Source organism: Sorex araneus, chromosome 5 (assembly GCF_027595985.1).
Source record: "Sorex araneus isolate mSorAra2 chromosome 5, mSorAra2.pri, whole genome shotgun sequence".
In the NCBI taxonomy this organism is placed as follows: domain Eukaryota; kingdom Metazoa; phylum Chordata; class Mammalia; order Eulipotyphla; family Soricidae; genus Sorex; species Sorex araneus.
In genome coordinates this window covers 44,696,711-44,719,507 of record NC_073306.1, presented here as the reverse complement: position 1 = coordinate 44,719,507, position 22,797 = coordinate 44,696,711, and the positions used below count along the sequence as shown (strand labels likewise).

Genomic DNA, 22,797 nt, shown 5'->3' with positions numbered 1-22,797 from the left:
AAAGTGGTGCTTTGTTACGGGTTTGCTAACTGGAAACAAGATTTTCACACTTAAGTTTCTCCAAACTCTAGAGGGTGCACTTTCCTCCCTGCAAGCCTCTGCTCGTGCTGTCGCCAGCTGAGGTCCTCAGATCACCTCTCTCCGAAGTTTTATATTAAACAACTATTTTATTATCAAAAGAAGTTAATAAGTCCTTCCTTTCTCTGTGTCAGTGACCAGCTTCCATCAACAGTCACCCTTCTCTCTGCCCATCCCTGGGCTTCTGCCACCAGGAACTCGGGGAGGTAGAGCTGCCACTTACTCTCACCACAGCCAGGTGTGGACAAGGGCATTCACAAACTGGCCCTGGTCATCTTGTCTAGTAGAACCACTGGATCTTAGTCCTGGGTGGCCGCAGGATCATCTGGGGATTTTAAATGTATTTATTGGGCTGGATAATACAGGAATTAAGGTACTTGCCTTGTATGTGATCAACCCTCGTTCAATGCCCAGTGCTAAATATAATCCCCTGGGCACCACCATGAGTGAGCCCTGAGCACAGAGCTACGAGGAAGACTTGAGTACTGCTGGGTGTGGCCTAAGCCCCGCCCCCCCTATTTGCTATTTTGTCTGCCCTGCACCTTGCCATGTGCCATGTGGTGTGCCATCTGGCTGTGATAGTCCATGGGGATAGTCTGTAGACATGTCACATACTCATATATTTGGCCACAATGCTCCCCGAGGCTCACATTCCTTTAGCTGTGGTGTTTGCACACACACTCACCAAAGTCACACACCATGGCAATGATAACCACACATCCTTTACTTGTGCTTGCAGGGCTTGTACCTCTTTTTCTGTGAGGGGAGGGGCACATCCGGCAATACTCAGGACTTACTCTTGGCTCTGCACTCAGGAATCACTCCTGGCAGTACTTGGGGAGGACCATATGTGATGTCCACGATTGAACATAGTTGGCCACGTGCAAGGCAAGCAACTACCATGTACCACCACTCCAGCTCCTGTATCTCTTTTTATGGTACCTCTTTTTATACCTCTTTTTACACACTCCTGGCTACACTGGCATCACAGACAGCACAGTTGCCAGACTCAAACAGTAAAGCTGCCAAGACTGCACTTGGTGTATGAGAAGCACCGGGGATTTGAACTCTTCACCATATGCTTATAGGGAAGGGGCTCTAAGTCACTGTGATATTCCTCTGGCCCTCTCATCAGGTAATCTTTGTTTGTTTGATTGATTTTGAGAGGTGTGGGTCACACCAGGTGGTGCTCAGGGAACTATACGCAGGTTGGCTGAGACCAGAGAGGTAGTACAGCAGGCAGGGTACTTACCTTATATGCAGCTGACTCGGGTTCAGTCCCCAGCATCCCACATGCTTCCCTGAGCCCTGTCAGGAGTGATCCTGAGTGAAAAGCCAGGAATAAGCCCTGAGCACAGCCTGGTGTGCCTTCCCCTCAAAAAAAAAAAAAAAGAAAGAAAGAAAAAGAAAAAAAAAATCCAGGTGGACTTTGTGCAAGGCAAGTGCCCTTCCCACTAAACTATCTCTTCAGCCCATCACAGAGGAATCTTTTATTTTTTTCCAATTGGGAAATCTTAATTAAAAAAATTCCCAGTTATGGGGCTGGAGCAATAGCACAGCGGGTAGGGTGTTTGCCTTGCACGCGGCCGACCCGGGTTCGATTCCCAGCATCCCATATGGTCCCCTGAGCACCGCCAGGGGTAATTCCTGAGTGCAGAGCCAGGAGGAACCCCTGTGCATCGCCAGGTGTGACCCAAAAAGCAAAAAAAAAAAAAAAAATTTCCCAGTTATTATTTTGTGTGTGTGTCAGCCCCAGTGGTGTGAATGCTGGCGCTGTGCTCACAGGTGGCTCCCAGCAGGGCTTCGGTGAACAGTATGCAGTGCTGGGGATCAAATCTAGGCATGGAAAGCATGTTCTCAGCCAGCTGAGCTCTCTCCAGCCCAAGGACAGGTGCATTATTGGGGGAAGATTCCAAGATTCATTTATGTGAAATGGGAAAGTAGAATAAACTGTCAGCTGCAGAAAAGAGGTGGGAGGGGGCCAGAGTGATAGTACAGCAGGTAAGGCACTTGTACCTTAGAGAGAGAGAGAGAGAGAGAGAGAGAGAGAAACAAATATGTAAATAATTTTTGCAAGAACTGCAGCTATGGATGTGGCTCAGTGGTAGTCGGTAAAGCAACCACCTTTAGGCAAGAGGCCAAGAGTTTGTTTGATCCCCAGCACCACCCCACATGCCAAGTGCCACTCCCAGTGGCACTGCTGCTTATGATCCCTGGCACCACAAAGCGTGTGATCTCCCGTGCACTGCAACCAAGTGTGTGCAAGCACCCCGACTAAAGCGTGTAACCCTGGCGAGTACCACGTGTGAGCGGGCCAGAGCTGCCCCCGAGTGCCTGGTGGCTGGCATCATCACAGGAAAGGGAACGAGGAAAACAACCACTGATGTGTCAAAAAAGGCTTCTGTGTCCAAGTCACTCTGTGCTGTCTTTTTCCATGTCAGGAATGGAATTCCTCGTCAGGAATGGATGGAGCAAGATGCAAAGGCTATTTGGAAGCAGACACCCCACCCCCCCTCAAATGTACTTCATCAGGAAAATCAATAGACAGCTCCCCGGATTCTTAGTGCCACCTGATTCTCTGGGTAAGGAGGGGAAGTCGTGCCTAGCCACACAGCCAGGAGGCACAAACCAGGGCCCCAGGGCTGTCCTATTAGGGCAGTGACTTCGCCTCCCAGCCTTGCCCAACTTTCTCTGTCCTTCTCTCATGGGAGCTGACTCGCGGCAGGACAGAGAAGCAAACACCAGTCTTTAATCCGCCACTGCACAGAGTCCACCTTGCATGGCCTCAGGAAGAGAACGTGGCCCTGGCAGAGACGATCTTATAAAAACAATAGGCTGCAAAGCACCAGTGGCTGAACCTGTTGAATAGAAAAGGGGCAGGGAAAGCTGGGGAGGGAGATGACAGCTGGCATGGGTGGGAGGAAAGGATTGGGGTCCGGAGAATTCCTTGAGGCTGCACCCTCAGGCTGACCAGGCCAACCCCGGGGTCTGTGGTGGTTGGAGAAGCCCCTGCAGTGGGCTGGAGGCACAAGGCCCAGCTCTGGAGGCTGTTTGACCTTCGATGATGGGGAAAGCTTGAGGGGTGAACAGAGAGCAAGGAGTGTTGGGGAGAGGACCCCTACCCCCATAAGGCCGCTGTGCATGGCCCACACGCCACCCACTCCCTGCATCTCCACGCTCCACCCCACCCTGCTCGAGGCATGGTGAGTCGGCCGGTGGGACAAACAGCGGGGAGGGCGCTTGCCTTGCCAGCCTGGGGGTTGAGCCCTAGGACCCCCTATAGTCCCCTGAGCCCACCAAGGAGTGATCCCTGAGCACAGAGCCAGGAGTAAGGCCAGAGAACCATGGGGCATGGCCCCAATCCAGGCCTGCTCCCTCCTCCCAAACCAGGGAGCGACCTTGACTGTCCTGCTCCCGCTGTGGAGGTGTCCATGGGAGGAAAGAGCTCCAGGAACCAGGGCCCACAGCCCCATCTGCCCTTCAGAGGTTGGTGCTGGACATTACCCGCGTCAGAGACTGAGGCTGGGCCAGCTCTGCCTTGTCCACTCTGGAACCTCAGGTTTCCTACAGGCTGAATTTCCCAGAGCAGGTGGGGGGCAGTGGTGGTGCTGCCAGGTGGGTGTGGGGTGGGGTGTGGCAGACACTTGTGCCACAAGTGCCAGGGACCAGCGCAGTGATGCATGACTGAGTCATGATCCCTTCTTGGACTGGAGAGAACTTGGAAGGTTGCCAAGGGCAGGCCGAGGGTGAGCAGGAGGCGTCCCCGCGGTCAGGTTGGACTCAGCGGTCTAGGTTCAGGGCTTCAAGTTCCCCTGGATCCGTTTCCAGCCAGAGAAAGGGGATATTGCTTTAAGAGGGTTGGTGGTGAGTGGTAGCTGCAAGGCATCAGTGCTGTGTGTGGGGGGGAGGGGGGTTCACATAGTTCTAGAGGGTCCTGGGGAAAAGGAGCTTGGAAATGGAACAGAGACTAGGCATGGGGTTTGGAGTAAATGCCATCGCAGCCCGGTGTGGGCCCTGAGCAAGTCCCTTCATATCTCTGAGCTACAGTTCCCACCCGAAGTTCCCAAGGAGAATGACAGTCTCAGTCTACCACAGGGGGGTGAGGGTTAGGGGGGGCTGAGAGTCAAATGAGAAGGCTGGGAAGCGTTCCATTGGCTAAGGGGTGATTTTAATTATCTGAGGTGGGGAAACTGAGGCCCAGAGAGGGCTTCCAGGGCCAGGCCCCACAGTCAGTGAGGGAGAAGCGCTTAGAAGCCAGGACTCCCGCTCCCCGGGGCCCGGGAATGAGTGAGTGCAGAGAGATGGGGTGAGTCTGTCCACTCTGCCTTTTCTCTCTGGACAGGGGACAGGATGCTGAGGGGAGGGTGGCAGGGAGAGGCTGGGGGACAGAGGGAGGCCCCAGCGCCGGCCAAGGCTGAGTTAAAAAAAATACAAACCCCGAGATCCCCCTCCCGCACCCCAACTTGCCCCACCCAGAGCCTGGGCAAGGGCCAAGTCCAAGTCCGCTGCCCAGCCATGGGCAGCCAGCGAAGGCTGCAGTCGGTCCTCAGGCCGCCATGGGGCGCGCCAGCCCATGCGGGCCTGAGCGGCGGCGGTGGCGGAGGTGGTGTAGTCGGTCCAGCCACAGGCGAAGTGGCCGCGGGGTGGGCGCTGAGCAGAAGTTAGCCGGACCTGCGGGGGACAAAGGCACGTTAGGGACGCGAGTCTCCTGACGGCCTCCCCACGCCCCCCTCTTCTCTCCACCCCACCCTGCTCGCACAGGGCCCGGCGGGACAACACAGCGGGCAGGGCGCTTGCCTTGCACGTGGCCGGCCCCAGCTGGGTCCCCGGCACCCGCTGTGGTCCCCTAAGCCCGCCAGAGCCAGCAGGGATACCCCAGCGCAGAGCCAGGAGAACCGCCGGGCGTGCCCCACCCCCCCAAACAAAGCCAAGCCCCCAAACCCACGTGTACAGAGGCTGCAGCTGTAAATGCGACGTCTTCTGGGGCGCCTGGTACCCGTAGGAGTCAAAGCCACCGATGAAGTCAACTGCGGCAGAGGCAGAGGCCTGGGTTAGGGGTAGGGCTAAGAGGGAGGACTCTGGGGCTGCATCTGGGCCGTGGCTTCCCCCCAAGGAGCTTCTTTCTAAAAGTGGGGCCTGGAAGGAGCCGGGCTCAGAAGACCTGGGGACGAGGGCAGTGGGCTGCTGGGGGGGAGGCAGGGGGGAGGCAGACTAAGTCACAGGGTGGGTCAGAGACTGGGAGGAGGTGCCCAACAGGCATCACACAATGGGCCCCTCCCACTCACCCCTGCTACCTTCTTCTCCACTGCCACCCCCATTCCCCACTGCCCCCCCTTGCAGGCAAGGCTCTGTCCGTGGTGCTGAAGGGCCCCAGGGCTACTCACAGCTGTCCTCTTCCTCCAGGAACACTTTGCTCACATAACAGGCGAACACAAAGCCGAAGAGCTGTGGAGAGCAGGCGTGTCAGGGCGGGAAGGACAACAGGGCAGCGTCTGACCCGCCCTCCCACTCGCCAGTCCCCAGACAAGGCAAGCCCACAACAGCATCAGGGCAATGGAAACGTGAAAAACGCAGGTTCTGTGCTCCCTTCCATGCGTGGCACTCGGGCCCAGTGATTACCTCTCTGAGCCTCAGTGTCTCCAGCTGGACCTGGGCAATCAATGCCCTATTGGCTTAGGAGGAAAGAGGATTATGTGGCCTTGTGTGTGTAAAGTGGGGACAATGACGGTCGCAAAGGAGGCACTTCCCTTTCATACCCAGGCTGGTAACTCTAGCACCCCTCTTCATACCTGGACTGGTAACTCTAGCACCCTTTTTCATAACCCAGATGACAAGTCTATCACCCCTCTTTCATAACTGCTAGTAACTCTAGCTCCCTTCTTCACACCCAGGCTGGTAACTCTAGCACCCCTCTTCATACCCGGCTGGAAACTTTATTTATTTATCAATCAAGTTATTTATTTATTAATTGCTTTTTGGGTCACACCTCACAATGCACAGAGTTATTCCTGGCACTGCACTCAGGAATTACCCCTAGCAGTGCTCAGGGGACCATATGGGATGCTGGGAATCGAACCCGGGTCGGCCGTGTGCAAGGCAAACGCCTTATCCGCTGTGCTATCACTCCAGCACCCCGGCTGGTAACTTTAGCACCCCTCTTCATACCTGGGCTGATAAATCTAGCACCCCTCTTCATACCCAGCTGGTAACTCTAGCACCCCTCTTTCATAACCCAGATGACAAGTATAGCAGCCCTCTTCATACCCGGGTTGGTTATTCTAGCACCCCTCTTTCATACCTGGGCTGATAAATCTAGCACTCCTCTTCATACCCGGCTGGTAACTCTAACACCCCTCTTCATAGCCAGACTGGTAACTCTAGCACCCCTCTTTCATACCTGGGATGGTAACTCTAGCACCCCTCTTCATACCTGGGCTGATATCTGTTTTGGGGACACTGGAGACAACACTGGAGACAACAAGTCCAAGATTACACAGTGAGTAAACTGGAGACTCACCAGGACCGACGCAGGCCTAGTGTGTTAAGCCAGCTCAGTCACTAGGATGGAGAGGGGACACCAGACACAGGACAGAGCCGGGAAGCAGCCCCGGAAGGCTGAAGCCCTAGGTGTGTCCCTCCTAACTATGGTGAACAGGAGAGGCTGGGGTGTGTGGACTCACGGCCAGGAAGATCTGCAGTGCACTGCTGAGTGCTTCGATGTAGGGGTAGTCGAGCAGGCAGCCCGTGACGGAGATGACATGGTGGTCTTCCAGGGTCAGGCGGGAGTTCAGGACAGGGGTTACCAGGCAGCCAGGCCCGTTCTCCATCCACCAGGAGCGGTGCAGAGATGTGTTGAAGGTCATGATGAAGTCCCGGTCCTGGGGGCAGGGGGGCCTGGGATACTGAGCTGGGGGGAGGGGCTCCTCCCCAGGCCCAGGAGACTATAAGGCCTATTTCATCCTTGGACTAGTGCCTGCAAGTCTACATGTGGCCAGTAGGTGGAGCCTGAGGACCATGTAGAATCAACTCCAATAGCAGAGTCTGGAGCTGACCCCCGCAGAACCCCGTCATTTCAGGACTGGTAGGGACATTCACAGCCCAACCTTCCAGTCACTGGTGAAATCCTCAACACAGGTCCTACCACTGGCCATTCAGATCACTCAGCACTGTTGGATTATAGTTCTAAGCATTTTAAGAAGTAACATTGGTTTGTCCTTCCTTTGGGAAGCTTAGGTTTATTGAGTTACTCCCACCACAGTGCTCCCAAGGCACATCCAATTCCATCAGGTACTCCTAATCATCTGTGTATATCCTTAGCCTCTCCTCTGTGATCTTCTTCCCCTATCTTTTAATCACCAATATTCCCCAAATTCAGACCCTGTGACTTGAAAAGTCAAACTCTTCTGAGGGCTTTGGACTTTGTGTCACTGTCACTGTCATATCGTTTCTCATTGATTTGTTCAAGTGGGCACCAGTAATGTCTCTCATTGTGAGACTTATTTGTTACTGTTTTTGGCATACCCAATATGCAACAGGTAACTTGCCAGGTTCTGCCGGGCAGGCACGGTACTCTCGGTAGCTTGCCGGGCTCTCCGAGAGGGGCGGAATATTGCTTTTTTCTTTATGTCCTTTGCACAGTTTACTTTAGAGCAATATCCTTTTTGTATAGACACAGGAAGACAGTTAATGCTATGCTTTTGTAACATGGGAGTTAACGACTCTGAATAATATTTACTCCTGGGCGTTCATCATACTTACTTGACTTAAGCCTCAATTGCCCTTAGTTCCTAACACCCAAAAATGGGGATCCCCCGAGGGACAAGGATGGACCCAGGGCAAGCTGTAAGCAATCCTGTCATGGAAAAGGGACAGGCTAAGCGCCATAAAAAGTATAATAAGAGCAAGGTCATGGAACAAACTCTGTCATGACCAAAAAGAAGTAACTAAATAAGGACCCTGGGGTTAGGAAAGACTAACCTGGCCTGAGGATTTCCTCAGGAGGAGCCACCCTTTAAGCTTAATATATCTCTTACTGTGCCCATGCAGAATGACTAGAAATATTATTAAGAAGTAAATTTAAGATGATTGTTTAAATGGATACTGGCTAAGGAAAGGAAAAGTAATACACCCTTAGGTGGAATTCAGCCCTTGGGTGGATCTCCTAGCAGGAATCTCGAGTGCTGATGAGATTTTGTCCTTGAATTAATCTCCTTGAAGAACTCCCCCTGAAGGAAAGGCTTTATATCTGTCCATTGTTTATGATAATGTTCAACCACACCTACATGTAATTGCTACCCCCAACCCTTCATGATTTCTCTGTAGCTGATGCTGTGAGACTTGAAGAGCCACTGATTACCTACCAGCCTGGTGGCCCCTGTCCCTTTGTTCATCAGCCGGCTGGGGGATGGTGATCAGCCCCGAATGCACCAAGGGGACCCTCAGATAACCACGGGCAGTCTGATGACCCCCACCTGGGAATAGCGACATACCACTTTTCTGTGTGTGACAGAAAGTGTTGCTGGGCAAAGCTTTTCTCATTTTAGTCCTTGTCCCCCCATTTAAAATGGAGAATGGGGTTTACTCTCTTAAGTCCAGCCCGTCTCTGACATAGCTCTGTGCGTCTCCTTCCTTGCTTCTTTTTCCACTTTGGAGAAGCCCGTGTTCTCACTTGAATACATATTCCTCTCTTCTCACTTCTTTTTTCTTCCTTAATGGGAGGAAGGAGTCTCACAATGAACTTGAGGGACCGGAGCCATAGTACAGTGGGTAGGGCATTTGCTTTACATACATATAGCCGATCCGGGTTTGATCTCTGGTACCCCATATGGTCCCCCTAGCACCACCAGAGTAATTCCTGAGTGCAGCGGCAGGGTAACAATTGAGCATCGCTGGGTGCGATCCACTGTCACTGTCATCCCGTTGCTCATCGATTTGCTCGAGTGGGCACCAGTAACGTCTCCATTTTGAGACTTGTTGTTACTGTTTTTGGTATATTGAATACATAATGGGTAGCTTGCCAGGCTCTGCTGTGTGGGCAAGATACTCATGGTAACTTGCCAGGCTCACCGAGAGGGGCAGAGGAATTGAACCCTGGTCGGCCATGTGCAAGGCAAACACCCTACCACTGTGCTATTACTCCAGCCCAAAAAAGAAAAAAAAAAAAAAGAATGAAGTTGAGACTCAATTGCTTTCTTTAAATGTATTTATTTTGTTTTTGGGGGCCACACCCGGCAGTGCTCAGGGCTTTCTCCTGGCTTAGCATTCAGGGATCACTCCTGACTGAGCTTGAGGGGCCATACCGGATACTGAGGATTGAACCCAAGTTGTCTATATGCAAGGCAAAGACCCTACCCACTATACTATCTTTCTGGCCCTCCCCTCCCATCTTTTTTGTTTGTTTGTCTTTTTGGGTCATACCCGGCGATGCACAGGGGTTCCTCCTGGCTTATGCACTCAGAAATTATTCCTGGTGGTGCTTGGGGAACCATATGGGATGCTGGGAATTGAACCCGGGTTGGCAGCATGCAAGGCAAACACCCTATCCACTGTGCTACCGCTCCAACCCCCGAAACCCACTATGTTGTGTCACTAAAAAAAATAAAATAGTGATCTGACTGGCCGAGATCAGAATTTTTTTTCTTGGGGCTGAGGGGGTCACACCTGCCAGTGTTCAGTGTTTACTTCTGGTCCTATGTCCAAGGATCACTCTGGTGGGGCTCAGGGACCCCCATGGAGTTTTGGGGATCAAATCCGGGTTGGTAGCATGCAAGGCAATTACCTTACTCATTATACTACCTCTCTGGCCTCTTAGACCAGAAATTCTTTTTTTTTTTTTTTTTTGGTTTTTGGGTCACACCCGGCGATGCACAGGGGTTACTCCTGGCTCTTCACTCAGGAATTACCCCTGGTGGTGCTCAGAGGACCATATGGGATGCTGGGATTAGAACCCGGGTTGGCCGAGTGCAAGGCAAACGCCCTACCCGTTGTGCTATTGCTCCAGCCCCAAGACCAGAAATTCTTGCTTTTTTTTTTTCTTTTTGGGTCACACCCAGCAATGCTCAGGGGTTACTCCTGGCTTTGCACTCAGGAATTGCTTCTGGCAGTGCTTTGAGGACCATATGGGATGCCGGGGATCGAATCCGTGTCGGCAGCGTGCAAGGCAAATGCCCTACCCGCTGTGCTATCGCTCTGGCCCCAGAAATTCTTGCTTTTATGTTTGTTTTGGGGCCACATCTAGTGGTGCTCTTGGGATCATATGCAGTGCCAGAGATTGAACCCTGGTGGGCCTTTGTGTACAAGACAATGTGTTTCCTCTATACAATTTTTCTGGCCCCCCAGAGTAGGAATAATCAATTTGTTCGAGCAGGCACCAGTAACGTCCCTCATTGAGAGACTTATTGTTACTGTTTTTGGCATATCCAATATGCACAGGTAGCTTGCCAGGCTCTGCCGCGCGGGCTCTATACTCTCAGTAGCTTGCCGGGCTCTCCAAGAGGGGCGGAGGAATCGAACTCGGGTCGGCCACGTGAAAGGTGAACGCCTAACTGCTGTGCTATCGCTCCAGCCCAGGAATAATAATTATTATTATTATCATTATTATTATTAATTGCCACACCCAGCTTTTATCTGGATTTACTCCTGGCTCTGTGCTCAATGATCACTCCTGGTGATGCCCAGGGGACCATATGTGTTGTCAGAGATCTAACGCAGACTGGCCGCACGCAAGGCTAGAAAGCCTCCTCTTTGCCCTCTCTGGTTCCAGATCAAAAATTTCTTAACCAAAATTCCTAACCATGGTATGCATCTGTATATGTTCATCAGTCTGTTCACTCATGCAGCCTGTTAATATTCACTCTGCACTGAGCAGACGCCTAGCGCTGGGACATACCATCCCTTTGCACCCCCCTCAGCAATCAGAGGAAGCTGGGAGGTGCTAGGGCAGGAAACCGACTATCCGAGGGAGGGAGACAGCTGCCTAGGCGCACACAGTGGGAAACGGCAGAGCTGGGATTCAGACCTACAGGACTGGATGGCTAAACCAATGCTCAGCATAGAGTTTGCTTCCTTTGTAGCTAAAAGTAGAAGTTACAGGGCTGGAGTGATAGTAAGTAAGGGCAAAACTGGCCATCATAGGCCGGCAGACATCGGCAAAATCAGCTAGGCCTCAGGTTCAGTTCCCGGAACTGAAACAGTTTCAACTTCTCAGCAATGATACAATGTGCTACTGGCCAACCTGAATCCACTTGGGAAAGTTCCTGGGCTCAGAAAGTGGGTTCAATCAGTCAATTCTCACAATGCCCCAGAAATCGCCTTTTGTTAACCCTGAAAAAATGAGTAGCATATGTAACCATAAACTGCTAGAGGAAAGCATTGTTTAACTATTGCCTGACCACTGTCACCCTACACACTTGCCAAAACACCTTTGTTTGGTAGCTAAGTAAGATTTTTTTTCTGAAACAATAAGGCATGTGCTGCTTATGTAATCAAACCCTATAGAAACTGCTTGCTGCATGAAGTTGGGGTCGCTACCAAGAGACCACTCTGTGGGTGAGATAGTTGACCCCAGTATACTGGAATAAAACTCCTTCTGCTTTTGCATTATCGTACTTGTGTCCCTGTCCGTCTCGCCACTTGGGAATGCATAGTCCCGGGCTTAATAAGTACAGGACAGGAGTGAAGCACATGGTTTGGAGACGCCAATCCAGGTTCAGTCCCTGCCACTACATGGTAGCCCTGAGCTCTGCTGGGTGTGACTCTGGAGGTCCCCAAGCACTGCTGGGGTGACCCTGGTGATCCTTGGCACTGCACGGCCCAAGCAGCCCCTCATCCTCAAACCTCTGCACTGAACTGCCAGTCCTGTTGACTGAGTGGCCCTCAGACCTCTGAGCACTGCTCGGGAAGTCAAAAAATAAAAGTAGCACCTCTGAGTTTGCTTTTTTTGGGTCACACCCAGCGATGCTCAGGGGTTACTCCTGGCTCTGCACTCAGGAATTACTCCTGGCAGTGCTTGGGGGACCATATGGGATGTGGGGGATCAAACCCGGGTCAGCCGCGTGCAAGGCAAACGCCCTACCGCTGTGCTATCGCTCTGGCCCCTGAGTTTGCTCTTCTTAAGCGAGATGTTCTTTAGGTGATCAGGTCTAGCTTCCCTGAATAAGGCCCTGCTCATCTTTTTTTTTTTTCCTGAAAAACAGTAACCAAAACTGGATCCAGGGCCGGGGATGTGGCTCAGTGGTCTCACGCCTGGCATGTGTGAGGCCCTGGGTTTGATGCCTGGCACTGAAAAAACAAAACAAAAATACCTCATCTAAACAACAGTCGCCAAAAAATTAAAACCAGAAGTGGATTCAAATACTTATGGACTGAGTAGTACAAAACGCATGCTGTTTCCCCTCCCTTGCTCCGACAAACGCAGTCTTCTGGTTCCTACTGAGCTTATGGTCACCTGGGACTCCAGTCCAGCCTCCCCGAGACTGTCCCTCAGCTACCTCCCCACCCTTTGTGTGTTTCTGCATTTACACCACAGCTGGTGGTTCAGGGGGCTGCAACCTGCTGGGGTCCCGCAAGCAGATCACGCCCTCCGTTGCCCTTTGAATCGTCTCTCAAGCCCCATCACTTGCTTCTGAGCAGCACAGGGGGAATGTGTGAGGAATGAGGAACTCTGATAACTGATTCTCTTCTAGCGATTATGCCCCAGTCCCACTATGCCTCCTGGAGCCCTAGGGGAGGGTTGTGGCGATGGTCAGGTTCTGTCCCCTGGCACTGCCAGGCCTAAGGCTTACCTGGGACAGCTGTCCAACCTCCAAGTAAAAGCAGATGATAAAAGCATTCCAGCCGACCCAGAGCACCAGCCAGGCTGCATACTGGAAAAAGCAAGAGGTGGGGTCAGGGTGGGGGATGTGGGATATGGGGGTGGGGGGAGGGGGTTGCCCATGGAGTCAGAGCTCCAGGGGAAAGCCAATACTGCTTTTGGAGTGCTTTCTAGTATATAAGCTGTATTTACATCCATCCAGTCCTTACAACAGCCCTGCAGGGAAGGCATTGATCTCTCCAGGGAAATTTCACCATCTGGCAAGCTCACACAAGTTAGGAAGAAGCAGAAGCAATCCCGTTGGGTACGAGGGTAGCTGCTCCTCAGTGCCACTCTGAAAAACAGCCACCAGATGGCGCCCTGCCCAAAGCAACGAGCATCTCTGCATCTCTGCCCGCCCTAAGCCTGCAAGCCCAGAGGCTGCCTCCCCTCAGATGGCGCTGCAGGTGGCGTTAAGCATAACCCAGGGCTTTGCCTGGGTATTTCTCATGTCAGGGGGGAGCTCTGTAAGTACTTCTGGGGGCTGAGCCAGCATTAAGTGTGGGGGTAATCTCAGAATGTGTGAGAGCAGGCTCCGGCAATCGCAGGCCACTGGTTACCCCCGCGGTGCCGGCGTCCTGCATCTACTCCACATAGCTACAGAGCAAGGGTGAGTTACACCAAAACAGAGTTTGCAGAAACCTTTCAGGGCTTGGGGAGAGGACAGAGGGTGTGCCAGGGCCAGAAAGCCTTTCCCAAGTGTACTAGCAGCCCTTGGCAACTTCCTGGTTCCTTCGTGGTGCGTTCTTTTGGCAATCATCAGGGTCCACCAGGTCCATCCCTGATGGTGCTCAGGGGGGCGCTGGTGTTTCAGGAGTTTGAACCCAGGGGCTCACCCATGCTACAGCTGTGCTTAATGCTTAAGCCTCATCCCTGGCCCTTAGATCACAACTGAAGACACACCAGAGAAGCTAAACCAGCCACGACCCTTCCTCCATGCTCCCCATCCCAGAGGCCTTGAGGTGAAGCTGCCAGAGCCTCCTGGGACTCTCCTGTGCGAGTCCTGGCCGTGGAGCCTGAGGACACCTGGAAACCATCCTGAGCGTCACGGGCATCGGAGGGGGTGAGAGCAGGCTCGCAGGCTGTGGGAACACCGCATTAAGGACTGCGGGACTCAGCAGGGTGCTGGCACAGGGCGGGAGGCGCGCACTGAATGATGAATCTTGCTAATCTTTAGGCTTGTTCCCTGGGAAATTCTTTAGGAAAAACACCATTCTTGTAGCCACAAAGAAGCACTGGGCCCGGGTATCTAGCGCAGTACCCAGGCTGGAGCTACAGCAGAGGCAAGTGCCTGGGTGGGGGGAGTTGGAGCGCGGGGGGGGGGGGGTTGGGTGGCAGGGAGAGTGGCTGAGGGAACCATACCAGAATGAGGTACCGGGAACGGTACTGCACGGTGCCAAAGATCCCCAGGATGACAGCCATGATGTGCAGAAAGTTGGCGAGGATCGGTGCCCACTGGTAGCCCAGGAAGTCAAAGATCTGCCGCTCCAGCGCAGCCACCTGTGGGGAGAGCAGGCTAAGGCCACAGGCACCCCCAGGGCGGTAAGGACGTCCCCCCCCCTCGCCCCCGTGTGGAGAGTGGGGATGAGACTCGTGCCAGCCCCGAGATCTCAGGGCGGGGGTTGTGTGCCCGAGCATCCCTAGGGGTGATCGGGGATTCCTGACACCTTCCTCTATGCTCTGCTGGTTCGGCCCACAGCATCTGCACATCCCCGGGGCTCGTGGGTCAAGTCAGCACAAAGACCACCCCCTCCCAGGCCTCTGCCCCCATCCCTGATTTCGATCTGAGCATAACTCTGGTGCCTCTGGGCTCAAGCTGCCCCTTCACAGCCAGCCTCCCCGCCGCCACCCCAGCCCCCCACCTCAGACCCCTTGGGTTGCTAAGAAAAGGGCTTTTTCTGGGCTGGAGCAATAGTGCAGCAGGGAACATGCTTGCCTTGCCCACACCCCCTGTGGGCCTCCGAGCCCCACGAGGAGTGCAGAGCCAGGAGGCGGCCCTGAGCACCACCCAGTATGGTTCAAGAACCAAACGTGCCTCCTCCTCCCCAAAAGAGAAATAGAAAATAAAGGGACATCTCCCACCCCCTTGCCGGGGTCTCTAGGAGACAGGAAACCTGGCCTCCCGCTCTTCCTCGCCTGCTTCCGCGCCCCCTGGCCGCGCCCGCCCATGCTTCCACAGTGCTGGCCCACATCATGTCTGTCTGGTGGGGCTTTAGGGATGTGGGTTCAGCAGGGGCCGGGCCACGTGCTAGTGGTGACAGAGTGAGGACTTCAGGGAAGAGCCAGCAGGTGGGCGAGAGTCCATGGGGGAAGAGCACAGAGGCCCTGCCCCAGGACCCCAGCACCAGCCACCCGCTGCCCAGTGACACGTCCAGTCCCAGAGCCTCTCACAGCCGATGTGCCACACTGCAAGCTACATGACCCAGGCCTTTGAAACCACGAGGGAGGACCAGTCAGACGCACAAATGGGCTGCCACCAGACTCGGCGCCCAGGTCAACAGTCCTGAGTTGAGCCTCTCGGCTGCCGCCCCGGAGCGGGTTTGGGCACGGTCCTGGGCTGACGGCTCTGCTCCACATCTGTAAACATGGAGGGGCCTTTCAGCCCACGGGCTTCATCGGGGAGTGCACTCCCTCAGGCTGGGTGGGTCCAAGAAAGAGCCAGTCCTAACCCGAGAACCAACACAAGGGTTCGGGGGTGTTGGCCGCCCTCCTGGCCCCCCACTGCGAGTCTCCTGGCCATTTGGGGGACAGCTGATCTGCCTTCCTGCTGGGTGGGTGGCTTGCACTGGCTGGCAGCTGACCCCACCACCAGCTGGGGCCCCCAGGTGCAAGGCAGAGAGGCAAAGAGAGTGGATGAGCCAGTAGCCCATGATTCATGTGGCTACATTTGCAACAGACCCTCTCTCCTGGGGTTGGGGGCTTCTTTGGGTCTCTCTCTTTTGTGGGAAAAGGGGGGCATTGGGCCACACCTGGCTCAGAGCTCGGGCTACTCCTGGTCCCTGATGGTGCTCGGGGGACCCTGTGTGGTGCCAGGGAGGGAACTGGGGTCAGCCGTGAAACCTCTAAATGATCTCTCTGCCGAGAGAGAGAGAGAGAGAGAGAGAGAGAGAGAGAGAGAGAGAGAGAGAGAGAGAGAACGTGCCTACCATAGTGGCAGGCAGTGGGATGGGGTGGGAAGTGGGAGGGGAACTGGGACCATTCATTGGTTGTGGGAAAAGTACACTGGTGAAGGGACGGGTGCTGGGACATTATATGACTGAAATCCAATCATGAATAACCCTGTAAATGTGTATATCACTGTGATTCAATTAAAAAAAATTAGGGGCTGGAGCAATAGCACAGCGGGTAGGGCGTTTGCCTTGCATACAGCTGACCCGGGTTCAAATCCCAGCATCCCATATGGTCCCCTGAGCACCACCAGGGGTAATTCCTGAGTGCAGAGCCAGGAGTAACCCCTGTGCATCGCCAGGTGTGACCCAAAAAGCAAAAAAAAAAAAAAAAATGGTGGTGGGGGGAATGATCTCCCAAGCGGTAGTGTAGCCTGCTGGGACCTGCTTGATCCCTCATTCCCGGCCAGCGCTTCGGTAGGGCTGAACCCACCATCCAAGTCCCTCTTTCCACTCCCCTTCCCTGTGCCCAAGGGGTTCTTAGCCTTCAAGGAGCATCACCAACCCCCCATCCTGGGAAGGCTCCGCTGCTGGTCCAGAGGCTCTGGGTCCACAGACTGAGGAGGACCCATGGATTTCGGGGCCGAGCCTGGACTCAGTCTTATCTCCAGTGCAACAGGTCCAGTCTGTCCCCCTTCCTCCATCCGATCGGTCACTGATCAGCTCAAGGAAGGCTCAGCCCGTGTCAACCCTGAGCCCCTGGGGAGCTGGAGGAGGAAACTGAGGACCACCGCCAGTGCAGCCTGCGCTGGACGTGGGCCCGAGTGACACCCGCCCTCCCACCCTCCTTCCTTCCCTCCCTCCCTCCCTCCCTCTTCCAAGCGGGCTCTTCAGGCAGCCCCCACCTGGAGAGATTTAATTATATCTCCAGTCCTATTCACTTATATAGATTTTGGGGTCTCACCTGGTGGTTCTCAGGCAATGCCTGGCTCTCTGCTTAGGAGGGACCCTGGGCAGGGCTCAGGGGACCATATGGAGCTCTGGGGAGTGAACCGGGTCAGCCATATAACAGACCAACGCCTTACTCACTGACCTATCTCTCCAGTCCCTACACATATTTTTGAAATCGAGATTCCATGGTTTATAAATAATTTCAGTTCCAACATGGGTTATAACTTTTTTAATTAATTATTTGCTTTTTGGGTCACACCCAGCAATGCTCAGGGGTTCCTCCTGAGCTCTGCACTCAGGAATTACCCCTGGTGGTGCTCAGGGGACCATATGGGATGCCGGGGCTCAAACCCGGGTTGGCCGCATGCAAGGCAAATGCCCCCACCTACTTTACTATGGCTCTGGCCCCCACAATTTCAATTCTAAAGTTGTTATTTTGGAGCCCCCAGGGTTTGGCTCTGTGGCAGAGCAAAGGCCGCCCAAGCAAAAGGTCATGGATTTGGCTCCCAGTGCTGCCCCACATGTCTAGTAAGATCTGGTGGCAATACCATCGGGTATCCCTGGTGCCACAACCAAGTGTGAGAGTCTTAGCAAGCACCACAGCCACAGTGGGCAAAGAATGGTTGAGCCCCGTGGGAGCAGCACACTCGGCTGTGGGAGCACTGTGGCGAGAGGCAAGCCTGGTGATGGCCACAGCAGAGGGGGCAGTCAAGAGCCAGAGCACAAGGGGCAGGGTGCTTGCCTTGCACACGGCCAATCCTGATTCGATCCCTCACACCACATATGGTCCCCTGAGCACCACCTGGGATGATCCCTGAGCACTGAGCTAGAAGTAAGTCCTGAGCACCACTGTGTATGATTCAAAAACCAAAACAAAACAAAAAAGATTGGGGACAGAGGGCTGGCTCGTGGCTTAGGATGCTTGTTTTGTGGGGCCAGAGCAATAGGACAGAGGATAAGGCGCTTGCCACGTACATAGCTGACCTGGTTTTGGTTCCCCACACGGCCCCTCCTGGGGTGCCCCCTGAATGCTGAGTTGTGAGTAAGCCCCGAGCCCAGTGGGTGTGGCCCCCAAACAAAATAAAAACAAACGAACAAAAAGCATTAAAAAAAATGCTTGTTTTGCAACTGTGAAGTTCGATCCTTGGTATTGCTAAACTTGCCATAGACGGCGCTGGCAGCTCTGTGAACTGACCTGGGGCACAGAAAGTGATTTCTGGACACACTGCAGTCCAGCTACAAGAGCACAATCCCCAGTGGGGCAGCACCGAAATGTAAAAACACTAGGGTCAGGGAATGCGACCAACGGGGAGCCTGAGTCTGAGCCCCACAGTGACCCTCGAGAGCCCAGCACATCTTGGGAGCAAAAAAGTGTGACCTGCCGGGGGACCAGCTAAAGGAGTGACCCTTGGCAAGAGCCATAGCTTGACGTGTGAGTGCCACAACTGAGTGTCCAAGCACACAGCAGGTGTGGGTGCAGCTCCGTGGCACGACAATGGGTGGGGCAGGCGGAGAGCCCAGAGCGTGTCTGAGCAGCTGCCCGACAGATGAAAGCGAGACCCAGCACCCAGGCTCGTCCCAGGAGTCCCCGTGGGCTCCAGCTTAGGAGCAGCCATTTGAGTCATAGCCGGCCTTGGTGCATCGTCCTCTGCCCTGTGTGTGGAGGGGCTGTGGAGACAGCAACTCTCTCCCATGCAGAGATTCTGAGTGCTCTGCATCAAGGGGGAATAGCCTCAGCACCAGGAGCCCGCTTCTTGACTGCCCTCCTATGCGGGCTAGTACGGCAGCTCCTGGGGGAACAAAGGCAGCGGAAGGGGGCCGGCCACTAACAAGGCCTAGCAAGTTGGGGGTTTATCTCTATTGCCTCTGGGTCTGCCAAGCCCCCAGTCAAACAGAGCCCCAAGGAAGCAGGGTGAGGCCCAGCGTGACAGCACAGCAGAGAGGGCGCTTGCCTGGCACACGGCCTCCCTGGACTCAATCCCTGGCATCCCAGACCTACAAGGTGTTTTCGTTCCTCTCTCCCCCATCTCACCTTGACCGGAGACCCTCTATGCTCAGACGACACTCACCCCTGGCTTTCGTGCCCTGGCACTGACCCTCTGGGAACAAGACAATCCGCTGACTGGGAGCAAAGTCTGGATCAGAATCCTGGAGCCGCTGGCCTCCACCCGCCCCTGGACGGTCACTTAATCAAGATGAGCCTCAGTCTTCTCCCTGACAAGACAGTATGGTCCACGGGGCAGGGGTGAGGCTCATCCGTGGAGCCTTGCATGTATGTGTGAGGCCGCGGGTTGGTCCCCGGCATCCCCAAATGAGTATGATTTATCATCCTTCCTTCGTAGGGTTGTAATAAGGAGCGGCATTCGTTTAAATCTGAGAGCGGTTACTGAGACCACTTGAGAAATTCGACGATCAACGGGATGATGATGATGATGATGATGATTCGTTTAAATCAATTCCCAGGGCCTGGAGAGTTAGTACAGCGGTTTCCACACTTGCCTTGCATGTGGCTGACCCCGGTTCTAATGTCCAGCTTTGCACAGGGCACACCCCCCCCTCCCCCGGGTACAGACAAGGATTCCTGGGTGCAGAGCCCGGAGTGAGCCCTGAATGCAGCCATGTGTGGCCCAAAAACCAAAAGAAAAAAAGTAAAATAAAATTCTACTGCAGACCCCCTGCTGCCGTATGTGTTGCTTTGGGGTGGGGCTGCTTTGGGGACACACCTGGTCATGTGTGCGCGTGGGGTCACTCCCAGCTTGGGCGCAGGGGACCATGCGGCTGAAGACAGACCCCAGGTCTCCCGCATGCAGAGCCTGTGCCCTGCCCTGGGGTCTTCTCTCCAGCCTGCTGGCCTCGCCTTTCCCTTCAGGTGCAGAGCAGGGCACAGAGGAGACTCAGGAGACTCATCCTGCGCCTTCCTGGGCACTCCTGATGCCCCAGAATGCCAGAGCGCCTCAGACCCCCACCCTTCCTGCTTGCCCCCACCCTTCCTGCTTGCCCCCACCCCCACCCCCCACACACATGCTCCGGATCTGCTCTGGCCGCCCACCCATCAGGCTCCACTCCATCCCGTGAGCCCAGCTAACCTGACCACGCCCAGCGCTGGCCCGTGTCCAGAGCGTGGGGCCCCAGCGGGTGTCTGGCGGTGTGAGTTAGAAACTGAACTTCAGGCCCGGTCTTGCCAGCCCACAGCCCATGTTCGGGCCTGGCGCTCCCACCAGCCCTGGCTCTCTCCCACCGGGTCACTTTCTCACCCCACCTCCTGCTCTCACTGGCTGTGCTGGGGGCTCTCTGGGCCCCACCAGTTCAAGCCCAACTCAGCCCTCTCCTTTCTAGAGTGAAACCTCCAGAAAGCTCCCCGCCCCCCTCCCCTGCCCTGAATGCCCCGCCCCCACCCTGATTATTTATTTATCGGGTAGCAGCCAACTGAGGGGATGCGGTTGCCATGGGAACCTTCAGCCCCGAGTCAGGGCTGCCTCTGTTCTCAGTAGGATGCTCTTGTCTGTCTAGACGCCAACCCCAGGAGCCCCACATGGGGGGTGGGAGATGAATAATGCAGATGGGCCCACCCCAGCCCCAGGAAGCTGGCTGGGGGAGAGCCTGGGGAGGGGGCTGGGCTTGGGGCCACAGAACCCATCAAAAGCCTCTTGTGCCGAGCCTGTGCCAGCCAATTCTGCAAGTCAACCACTTTGCTGGCCAAAATTCCAGCCATGTCGCCACAGGAAGTAGACGCCGAAGTCCAGCCGTCTGGGAAAGGCTGAGGGAGGGGTCTCAGAGTTTGTGGAGAAAAGTTTGCCCCAGCCTGGTTCTTTGGTTTTAATTCACAGGGGCCTGAGGTGGCAAGGGCTCCCTATGTGGGGTCACTCTGACTGGAGTTCCTGCCCCAGATCAGTCCATGGGGTGCTGTGTGACCTGAGGCAAACGATGCCCCTCTCTGAGCCTGTCCCCCCACCTCCCCAGTCCTCTTTGAGGAGCCAGACGGTGCTGGTGAAGCTCTTTGCCCAGAAGCCTGGCACACGGCTGGTGCTTGGACATGCCCGCAGCCACATACCGTGTGGCAACCCCAGACTCAAACCCCCCCTTTCCCGATGGATTTCAGAGGCAGCTGACAAAATCTGGCTCGACGCCGCTCCTCATCCGTGAAATGAGGGAGTAGAACTGAATCGCAGACGGACCCCTGGGGATCCCCTGGTCCAACCCCTCAAGCTGACAGCAGCAAGGGCAGGGAGGGGCCCCAGGGCAGGCAATGGCCCTTTCCCAGGGTCCATCTGGGGTCCAACCCCGTGCAAGCAGGAGCGTGTGTGGATACAAGGGTTATGGCAGGGCAGATGGACCCTGTGGGCGCTCAATGCACCAGAGCGAATCTCTCGAGCGCCTACTGCGGTGGGCACAGGGCAGGCGGTGCTGGGGGACAGGATGTGGGGTGCCCAGAGCTCAAGGCTGGAGACAGATACAGTGGGTCTCTGGGGGAGAGGAGACAGCTCCAGGGCAAGGGCCCCCACACACTGTGCCATGATGTGGGCACTCGTGGGGATGCCTTCCTGCCCCCATCACTGTCACACATTCACACACATGCATGTCACGAGGTCACACACACATTCACAGACAAAAACATTCTCACACACTCACACTCTTACACAGTCACACATTTTCACACACACAACACTCACTCACACATATACAAACACATACACACACATTCACACCCTCTCAGTCACACATTCTTACACTCACAAACACGGTCGCACACACACACAAGCTCACCCACACATTCTTACACTCACACACTCAGATTCTCCAACATACACATACTCTCACACATGCTCATACACATTCACTCACACACATTGTCACCCACACAGATATATATACTAACACACTCATACACACACTCTCACACACAGTCACACACACACACACACACACACACACACTCTTCTCTCTCTCTTCTTGGGCACCCACACCCCGTCTCTCTCGGTCCTAGCTCGGATCCTGCTGGAGAACAGCCAAGACGCTCATCACTGTTAAGTGAGAAACAACAGACTGCAGAACAATATGATTCCACTTGTGTAAAAAAAGAAAAGTTTAAAAAAAAAACCACCCCCCGAAATGTGTGTGATTGTAAGTGCAGAACCCGAAGCAGGGAAACACACAACAACCACAGTGAACCGCCTTCTCCAGGGAGGAGCGGGCAGACGGAGAGTTGCTTCCACACACCAGCTCTGGGAGCCGCAAGGCCCCACCCAGACTCCTGCATACAGGGTTCTCGGAGCCCGCTGGGGAAAGGGAGCAGAGCACTGAGCCAGGAGTAGCCCTCAAGTACCAGCCAGGTGTGGCCCAAAGCACAAAACACAATGAAACAAATAAATAAAGGCTGCAGGGAGGGCACAGGAGGGAAGGCATTTGCTTTACACGTGACCCTGGCTGGATCCAATCCCCAGCACCACATACAGTCCAGTCCCCTAAGCACTGTCAGGAGTGATCCCCGAGCACGAGCCAGGACTAAGCGCTGAGCACCAACGGCTGTGGCGCCCCAAACCAAAACAACTCTAAATAAAGAAAAACTTTCTAATTTTTTTTTCTTTTTGGGTCACACCCGGCATGCACAGGGGTTACTCCTGGCTCTGCACTCAGGAATCACCCCTGGCGGTGCTCAGGGGACCATATGGGATGCTGGGATTTGAATCCGGGTCAGCCGCATGCAAGGCAAACGCCCTACCTGCTGTGCTATCACTCCAGCCCCAAAACTTTCTAAATTTTAATGATGATTAGAAAAAAACCTCACACATACACATACACATATGTGTTGTT

At 54.5% G+C, this 22,797-nt stretch overlaps 1 protein-coding gene across 2 annotated transcripts in view; it reads right to left on the bottom strand.

Moving 5' to 3' along the window:
* Positions 1-2,808: 2,808 nt before the first annotated feature.
* NKAIN1 (sodium/potassium transporting ATPase interacting 1) overlaps positions 2,809-22,797 on the bottom strand; it is a 53,748-nt gene continuing 33,759 nt past the window's right edge. Inside the window, exons 2-7 of one of the 2 annotated variants that reach the window (XM_055140872.1) lie at positions 14,291-14,428; positions 12,861-12,941; positions 6,759-6,956; positions 5,463-5,523; positions 5,024-5,105; positions 2,809-4,749 (exon numbers count right to left, since the gene is read on the bottom strand). In XM_055140872.1, coding sequence (XP_054996847.1) covers positions 4,740-4,749; positions 5,024-5,105; positions 5,463-5,523; positions 6,759-6,956; positions 12,861-12,941; positions 14,291-14,428 — 570 coding nt within the window. In that variant the 3' untranslated portion in view covers positions 2,809-4,739. Of the gene's footprint in view, positions 4,750-5,023; positions 5,106-5,462; positions 5,524-6,758; positions 6,973-12,860; positions 12,942-14,290; positions 14,429-22,797 lie in introns of both variants that reach the window. The other variant, XR_008630360.1, reaches the window with a different exon arrangement.